Consider the following 9,629-nt stretch of genomic DNA (forward strand, 5'->3'; position numbering starts at 1 on the left):
CCGTTGACACTATGCTTTTAAAGAAAATATTGGATTTCTACATGCAGAAACTGTTGAAAGAAAAATTATATTTGCTCTCATTATCAAGGAACAGAGCCTGTAAGGCATTACGTTTTAATTGAATCGAGACTTTCAAATATCTTATTTCACGAGGCAAGCTCAACAATACACAAATCAAATAAAGTAAATGATACAAAACAACATCTGAAGGACACATTTTTATTTAAAGTGTGAGGAACTCCACAAAAGCATATTAATTTACCCGAATAAACCAGCACAAAAGATGCCAATTCAGCTACCTCTGATAGTCTTCAGTGCTGGTGAAAAAGAAACCTGAGTTTTCCCTGCCAATTGCACAGTGCTGCGCGTTATATCGCAAAACAATGTTTCATCAACAGCATATGAAAAAGGTATGCAGGTGGCACGCATTTCCTTCATATATCATCTCACTGGCAGGATAAACAGCAATGCATCATAAACATTTGAAACTCATTCGGTTTCGTAACAACAAGCGCTAAATAGTGTTAATGTACAATAGCCTATATTTCCATGTAAAAAGGGAAATTATAAATGCAACAAGTTGAAATCTAAGTAGTATATACACGCCAATGTACAGATTTGAATAAATTAATAACAAGTTGCGTATTATTTGATACTTACAGGATCTTGGAAACATAAATAATTCAATCAGATACAATCGTTCATATTATGAGTTACGAACGTTTTTCCAAAACAGCTTCAGAAATCAGTTTAACCGGGCGTCTCACTTTCCATCCGTTTTGACATCTATTGTAATGTATTTTTGGGATGTAGCTTTTTCCTTATCAATAGCCTACCGAACCGCCCCAACACCATATGTTTCCTTCAGGGGCCTAGATGTTCTCCATACACAGTTATTCACTGACGTTAAAACAAGGGATCTATATCACCAATATTGTATCTCATTTGATGAACTTCCTTGTTGGTCACTTCTTCAGCCCACATCACCCGCCCATCTAACTCTCAGCACAACTGTGTATATAACCCGACATAATGACGTCAAAGACACCTTGATTAAACAGGTGGTTTTCGTCACTTTTGAGAGTCAATGGCAGGAGACATTTGTCTGTGTTTTTCCAGTCCTCTGACCAGCCTCTGTATATTTATCAGTTCGTTAGTGGAATCCTTCACAGACGTCTTGGGGGATTCCGTCCTCTGACTGGACGCTTTCTGGCTGTGGTGCTCGGATACAGGACTTGTTTCTCTGCTGCCTGATTTGGACAGGTCGGATGCTGCGTTTAAACTGCCCGGCAGCCCTGTGGTGAGCAGGTTAGTGCTTGGAGGAACAGACGTGGGCATCTGATAAGGGTTGAATCGCAGCCGTTGTCGGGAGGTGGTGAGGAAATGGTTTCTGCCCAATGTGGAGGCTGCGGTGCAGTTGGGGAGGGCCGAGGCCGCAGCAGCAGCTGCCATGTAGTTGTATGGATACGGGAACAATCCTCCAAAAGGTGGAATCGAAATTCCCTGTGTTGAAAAAATAATGGCGTTATTATACATGTACAAATGCTATACAAACAGAATTCCAGGCCTGTCGTACTTCTTGGATTCGTAGTTGCATTTTTGTCTCTCTGTCTCTGCTGTTTAGACGACAACTGTGGTATGGGCTATTAAAATATTCTCATCTAATACGATTACAAAAAGTAGGCCTATATCTATTCATAATGAAAAAGTATATTATCATGTTCTCAATTAAATCGAAAAAGGCATGCACAAGATCCCAATTCTGTTTTTAATAGCCCAATAAAGTAGCCTTTAGTCATTCTCTAGTGAAACTATATAGTCATAAATCTACATTAAATGTATCATAGGATTACTGAAATAATTTATTATGAATGCACTTGAAAGTGATTCTAAAAATATGTTTTATTTGCAGAAGTTTGTGCAGGAAAACGTATAGAAATAGACTATAGTGTTTATCCCACCAGTTGTATTATTGGAATGTGTAGCCTCTGAGAGGTCTGTAGGTGGTTTGGAGTGTTTATCCAACTGAATTAAAAAAAAGTACAATTAAAATGAATGTGCTTCTACACCTGCATTGCTTGCTGTTTGGGGTTTTAGGTTTGGTTTCTGTACAGCACTTTGTGACATCAGCTGATGTAAGAAGGGCTTTATAAATACATTTGATTGATTTGATTGACATAGGCCACATAATGTAGGCTAATTCGTAGTTAAGAGGACATTACTATTATTAGGCCAATATGTAGCCTCTGTAGCCTATATTAGAGTTGAAGTAAATGTTTACCTGAGACGCTAGCATGTGCTGTGACAGGTGGAACGGGAAGGGACTAGGGCCCGCACTTTGAGAGGAGAGACCTCCGTTTTCCAGGCCATTAGCTCCGGACATAGAGGCCAACAGATGCCCCATACCCATGTTGGAGAATGCCCCTGGTGCCATCGAAAACTGTCCGGGGTGGAACAACATTTGTCCCATATTCAAAGGGTTAAAGAACTGTTGACTGTGCAAACCGGAAAGGGCCAGACTCTGCAGGTGACTCGCGCTGAAGTGTGATGGGCTCTCCGTCTGTACCATCAGAGGAGAAAACCCATCGTTCACCCCACTGATGCCCCCACTTTCCGTGTCGTTCTTTGTAGGTTCAGTCTCTTTGCGGTGCTTATGATCTAACTTGTCCTTTTCAAGATTTCGAATACTGAACACAGAGTCGCTCTCTTTCCTTGAATCCAGGTAGTCGCTCTTCTTTTCCAGCAGCGTCCTATCTCTCACGCTGTCATCGCCTTTAGGACTGAAAGGAGAGGTTGGTTCAGGCCGGGGGCTGCTGGCTGCGATGGAGCGCTCCTCTTGTGGGTCAAGCTCCTGATCGCTATCAGTGCAGTTCTTGTCGTCTGTAAAACATGAATCCACAATTCCATTAAAATATTGAAATGAAATTATAGAAAATAACATAATGTGATTAAAACCCCTACAGTAATTTATAGGCTACCCATATGACACAAAGCAAAAATAACTATAGGCTATGTGAGTAGCCTGGGCATAGCTTCCAGTGTGCTACAACCATTTAAAATCACAACCAGCACATGCGTGGCATTACCTTATATATTATTTCAAGGAAGGAGTCGTGATTTAGTGTTAACATTCATTTCCTAACCACTTCTCTTCTGCGCATACAAATGCATGGTTCATTGGTAAGATTGGTATATGTTTTGTTTAAAGTCGTTCTATAAAGCTTCCGCAGTTGAACTAGGCCATCGTTTAGTGCTTGGTTGCTTATCTAATGCGTAACTATCGAATAAAGATCTGAATACCTTACATACTACAGTAATCAAGGGACTGAATGTTTTATGAACCTGTCAGTAGATGGCGCATTTGTCACACTGATGCATGAGGCCTAGCCTACATGTTTTATAGAGCAATGGATACGTGCAGGGGCGCAACTTTCACTGGGGACAGGGGATCCCCCCCCCCCACACATTCTGAAATTTCATTTTATCCCTCCCAATTTTATTATTGGAATGTGATACAAAACGAGGCAATGGTTTGCTTTAGGACCATGCGATGGAGCCAGACTCTGCAGGTGATTTACAATTGGATGAGAGAGAAAAAATAACTATATTTGTTAGAGAAGATAAGAAGAAAAAAGAACAGAGGATAAATGGAGAAATCTGCGTGCTGTGTGATCTTAGTTGAGATAGGCTATTGGTTTAGGGACAAGTTATAAACCTTCGGTAGAACAGGAATAACAATAGCATACAGGATTATGTCTTTATCCATAGTATACTATTTCACATATCCAGGGGCACAACTTTGGTTTTAGAAGTGGGGGGGACAAAACATATATATTTTTTTAATTCAGTGGGATAAACACTCCAAACGGCCTACCCGACCTCTCGGAGGGGTACACGTACTTCTAAAACCAAAGTTGTGCCCCTGGATATGTGAAATAGTATACTATGGATAAAGACATAATCCTGTATGCTATTGTTATTCCTGTTCTACCGAAGGTTTATAACTTGTCCCTAAACCAATAGCCTATCGCAACTAAGATCACACAGCACGCAGATTTCTCCATTTATCCTCTGTTCTTTTTTCTTCTTATCTTCTCTAACAAATATAGTTATTTTTTCTCTCTCATCCAATTGTAAATCACCCAGAAAACATTCTGCTCAGCTTAATGACACATAATAACAACATACCTTCTGGTTTTTGCCCATTTTTTATTTATCAAACTTTATTAAATTACTGGCATCTTCAAAAGGACCAATTAGTGGACATGCAAATGAATGAAAACACATGCTTAATGAGAAGACTTACCTCGACTGGTTCGGTTAAACCTCAGTGGACTGGTAACAGGTCCCAGCGTAGAATGAACCGAGTCCCTTCCAGTGGTTTGTTCACAGGAGGAGTCATCGGAGTCGGCACAGTCCCGGTCCCCTTTGAGGTCCCGGTTCTCATACATGCGCAGCGATGGAAGGGTTAACTGCTTCCTGCAGACCGAACTGAGATTAGTTAATGCATCTGTATTGTGTGATCGAATCAGTTTTGATCATGCAAGCAGTATACTACACAGTATTGCTCGATCTGCTAATTAGTGTTGTCCCAATGAGACATTTATTTTCAACTCATGATCATATTTTCAGGGTCATATTTTTCTCAATTCAATATCGAAGAAAATAATATACCTCTTTTCTCGTCGTCCATTTCCCGTGTCTCTGAACCCTTTGGCAAAGGGGTTGTGATCAATTTTGAGCTGTGTGATCTGTACAGAAAACGAGAGTGCACGGCAATCAACAATGGTATCTTTAAAATAGGAAAATGCATTACATGGAATAGCACCATGGATCTATTCTTAAATTGCTTGGCCTACTACCACTAATAATACTAATGCCATTGATTCAACAAGCGTTATTGATGGAATAATAATTGTAAGGGACAATAGCAAGTGTATGGTGCTGGGGACTGCTGCGATTGTTAGCTCGTGCACTCTGGAGAGGCCAGACAAGCATCTCTCTCTTGATGACGTGTAATTACTAAAGCTGATCAATTATTCATATTTCTTCTTAAAGGAAAGTTATATGCCTAATATTTCGACTAGTATATGCTTATATAATTTTCTCAAATACTGAATGCTACTTTTTAATCCTTCATTGCACACCTACACTGGCCTAAGTGGCCTTTTTCATTTAGGAACAATACTATCCGTTCATATATTCATTTTCGTCTGTCCTTTTGAGTCTTTCCAAGCTGTGTTCATGCTTTGCCTTTGGAGTCTCCATGCAGTAGCCTGAGGACATTGTGAAGATAAGTGCCTTCTAATCGATTGTGAATCTGTATCATAAACTTTACACAAGCCTACCATCAAGCCACGAGGCCACTTCAACATGTACTCTAATTAACATCAACATAATATAGGTTATTAAGTAAAAATTCCAACGAAGTCCAGATAACTGACTGGTTCAAATGTTTAAAACATATGATATCCCCATTATATTTCGATTTTTGAGAACTTATACAACTGTGAAACCATGAAACAACACGCACACACACACTTTCTAGTGAAGCTTACCTTATCATTCTGATATGCAGTGACACCGATAAAATCTGTCTCTGGAAAAACATATGTGCGGAAGGTGCTGTAAGGGAGCTTCAGAATGTCGTTGGCCCTCACGATATGAAACCTGGGTTGGTATTTATGCATCGAATTCAGGATAGTCTGAGAATGCAAAGAAACAAAAAATATGTTATAAGGTGAACATGGTGATACACGTTTTGGTTTGAACTGAGATGATGCCAATATATTATTGTGTTATGGCAGGAAATGTATACATCCCACTAAAGAAAGACACACACTGTGTTTAATATTGCATTATTAATTTGTTAAGGCCGATGATTTCCTTAAACCATGATTTTACTTAACAAACGTAGGCCTATGACAAAAGTTGGTCAACTATTTCGAGCGTTTATAAGCCTACTGACAATGAAGACTGACAGAATGTTTTGCATTGGGGCCGAGTATGTGTCTACCATCCTGCTTCTATTGTGGAACTTGTTATTTGTAAGAATGTATCACAATTATGATTATGCCTTATCATTCGCCTATTGCTGTTGTTATTACATGTTGCCAGGCCTATATAACACGGATACGTGGGATTATGCATTTATATAAACTTTTCTAAAATGTTTTACAGCATTTGCAACATATATCTGAAAATGTGTCAATAACTTTTCATAAAGGCATAGCCTAAACATGGTTACGCAATTAACAGCTCTTGTAACGCTTGCATAATTTGGATTTGCATAACCTGCACTAGACATGAGAAAAACGACAATAGCAGGCATCAATAACTGAATGACTTTATCACAATACCGTAAAATCAAAACTCTTTTCAAATCATATTCAAAACACTGGCCTATATGGCGACATGGGAAATAACCCATTGGAAAGCATTTGGGATACTTAGTTGTTATTGCTCTTGCATGTAAGCATTGAGCGAGTATCTGCTAACATTTCCACGTGTCCTTCTTGCAATATTACTGTCCAAATTGCACTGAAATGAAACACGTTGGGATCAAACATCTATGCATTTTCCTCTTGAGCTCAATGCATAGCGTCGTACTTAAAAAGGTTGAACTAGACGCATAAGGTCGCCTGAAGAGGCTCACAAAATCAACACAAGAGATAGAAAAAGTCTGTCCTCTTGTCTTTGACCTGGTTCTACGCTATACTTGACTTTTTCCCATACTTTGACACGCACCAAAACATACCACGAATGTAATACTTTTAAAAACAATAAATAATATCTCAACCACTGTTGTTGAGCCTTAAAACGTATTTTGGAGATGCATGGTGGATTAATACAGTGCTACACATATTTGTGTGATATTCTAGGCATTGTTGCTGTTTATCAATAAAGGTTAAAAAACGGATCAACTGATGGTATACCCTCCAACGACATTACATATGTACAATTCTAGGCATACTGTACGTCATTATAATATGCTTTGATTGATTGCGTCTACAACATGGCCTGATAGGAATATCACCATTGAACCCTTTTCAATAGCCGAGGTTAGTTTTACTAAAATTCCTAATTCATATCTTTCATCGACACATCATCAAATTAAATCAACAAAATACTTACAAATCCATGCTTGTCTGATATATTATTCGTCAACTTCAGTTTATTAAAAGCAACAGGCTTCGCCATCCACTGCTCTCCTGTGGCAGGGCTGTCCGGATGGATATACATTCGTTTGGGCATCTCCGGGTCGGCTTTCCCAGCTACCATCCAACGCGAGTTGTGGAACTTGTAGCGGCAGTCGTCAGCAGAGACTATATCCATAAGGAGGATATACTTGGCTTTCTTATCAACGCCATTGACGCGAACTTTGAATGGGGGAAACATCCTCCTGCAATAGAGTAAAACGAGAGTGATAAAGATGATCAAAAACACTGAGGAAACAAAGCGGTATGTAGGCTACCCCAAGATTTCTAAGTCTACGTCTTTGAATTCAGCACAAAAGTTCTACAACCTAACCAAACCACTTAACATTTTCCGTCTTCAAACACATTTGTTTCGACACATGAATGCATTGGTTGATTGATTGATTGAATTTGGTAATTAGTCTATTTCTCATGTTAGGCCTACCTCTATAGGCCCAATATAAAAACACTATGCCATAGCCTAGTGTTTATACAATATATATATATATACTACATCACTCATATATATGTATATATGTATATATATGTAAAGCGACACCACCTTTCGGATTACTATTACTTGATCGAGAATATGACTATCGTTTGACATTTATGACCATTTCCTAATAAAATTAACTTACGCGGCAGTGCATGATTATAAGATCGCCTATAATATGCACACGTAACAGTAAATAAAGGTCCCTACCTTCCTGATTTCGTAATAACCATCTCGGTTCCTATTTTGTGAAATTGGTCCCATAAATCCTTGGCCTCCAGAGTGACTTTTGGGTCGTCCTCCACCTCTTCCTCCGGCTCCAAGCTCTTGAGGGAGCGGAGATGAGCCGCTTGGTGGTGATGACCCAAAGCCGCGTGGAGTCCCGCTTCCGCGGCTCCAGAGAGAGCATGGTCGGATAGGGGTTTGGAAAGAGCGCCGTGAGACAGCGTAAGTCCATGAAAGAAGGAAGGCTGTGCAGCTGCAAGGAAGGCTGACATAGGAAAGTCGGCCGGCCGGTGAGCGTGGAAAGGGTGATAAGCCATGGCAGTCCCTGTGTAAACTGGATCTCTCATCGGTGCATCCAAAAAATCGATGTCAAATTATTATATGATATTATGTCCACTCTCAGTAGAAGTATTAGTGTGTGTATCCAAAAGACAGATGTCGTATTTGAGCAGAAATATAAAAGTAGTTTCGCGTGCGTAACCAAGAGCGAATGGGTCTCAGACGTCTCCAACAGACCGAGGGAGGAAATGAGTGCACTGCTACTCCTGATGCTCTGTTCCCACACAGCACCGTGATAATATCCGTCAAAGAGACGGCATCGGCACTTCGAGAGCAGAGCTGGGCTTCACTTCTTATCCACTCAAGTAACTTTCGGAAAAATAAAATCACTCTTTACTCTGATATAGTTCTATGTACTGAGTTCGAATTGAGAGGTCTTGCTCTGACCACTTTGGAATTGTGACTGTCTAACATGTCCCTCCTCCCTGGGTCCCGACACTAATGAACCAAGCCCGCTTGATTGCCGATTTTACGCTTTGTGGACCAATTGTGGAGCTCTATAGGCGTGGTTTCGACAGCTTCGGCCAAGATCGGTAGGGGGGGCTAAAAGGTGTCGGAAGCATTAGCAGTAAGAAAACATGTTAATAGAATAAAATATGAACCAATGACTGAGTAAAGATCTGGAAATCCCTCCCCCAAACTTCGAATGGAACACCAGCTGGCTTTTGCTGCATGGCTGGTGAAGAGGAAGGATCCTCCGTCTGTTGAGTCGTTTTGTGAAGCCTTCACTCCACGCAAAAACTAGCCTATACATCCTATCTCGAATATCGACAGCTTCACATTATTCGTTCAGTAAAGCCTCACTTGAAATAATGGTATTTATACTAATGATTGAGTTTATAAAACAGCAGCTTTTATTCCTACAAAACATGTTGTAGGCCTAGAAACGAATGTCTCTCTGCGCTCGCTGATAAACAGACTAGGCTAACAACGCCTTGCTACCTGGCTTAGAATTCGGTTTTGTTTTTAAAATACTTTTACTTTTGGTGTGTTTTGATGCGCTGTTTGTTGCACTTTTATAACGTTGTGCTAGGCTATGTTAACATTCATAACCATCTATTGATATGTGCCTATCAAAACATACACATGTATTATTTAACAGCTAGACATTTAGCCTATAAATTACAAGTAAATACATTCGTTTCATGGAACCATATCCCTGTTGTCGAAAATATCCTCCAGATGTCATATCAAAGCACAGAAAGAAGAGAGATTTGAAGAGCTACATCCGGTTAAAACTGAGCTGAGGCGAACTCCTTATACCTTGGAGGAGTTATTCAAGAGTTATTCAATTGAACGGAATGTCTTACATCTTCAAAACAGACGGATTTAAGATAAGGATAGGCCTTCTATTTTGTATTATTTTTTCAAAT

The 9,629-nt window shown here is 39.8% G+C and overlaps 1 protein-coding gene across 2 annotated transcripts; it reads right to left on the bottom strand.

The window, feature by feature from the left end:
- Positions 1–205: 205 nt before the first annotated feature.
- Positions 206–8,705, bottom strand: LOC106568088 (T-box transcription factor TBX2b). Of its 2 annotated transcripts, none has more exons than XM_014138112.2 (7): positions 7,903–8,705; positions 7,135–7,402; positions 5,559–5,705; positions 4,675–4,751; positions 4,307–4,479; positions 2,282–2,880; positions 206–1,503 (listed from the first exon to the last, which is right to left on the bottom strand). In XM_014138112.2, exons 1-7 carry the CDS (start codon positions 8,262–8,264, stop codon positions 1,072–1,074), a joined length of 2,058 nt encoding a protein of 685 aa, XP_013993587.1. In that variant the 5' UTR covers positions 8,265–8,705; the 3' UTR covers positions 206–1,071. The 2 variants fall into 2 exon arrangements, with proteins under 2 accessions (XP_013993587.1, XP_013993586.1); XM_014138111.2 differs by having other exon boundaries at positions 4,307–4,491.
- Positions 8,706–9,629: the final 924 nt, after the last annotated feature.

Source organism: Salmo salar, chromosome ssa13, assembly GCF_905237065.1.
Source record: "Salmo salar chromosome ssa13, Ssal_v3.1, whole genome shotgun sequence".
In the NCBI taxonomy this organism is placed as follows: Eukaryota; Metazoa; Chordata; class Actinopteri; order Salmoniformes; family Salmonidae; genus Salmo; species Salmo salar.

Coding starts and splice junctions, on each gene's coding strand:
- LOC106568088 (XM_014138111.2), bottom strand. CDS start 8,264: ATGAGAGATCCAGTTTACACAGGGACTGCCATGGCTTATCACCCTTTC. Junction 7,403..7,902: donor GTTATTACGAAATCAGGAAG/GTAGGGACCTTT, acceptor ACTCTATTGCAG/GAGGATGTTTCCCCCATTCA. Junction 4,752..5,558: donor CTGCATATCAGAATGATAAG/GTAAGCTTCACT, acceptor TTTTCTGTACAG/ATCACACAGCTCAAAATTGA.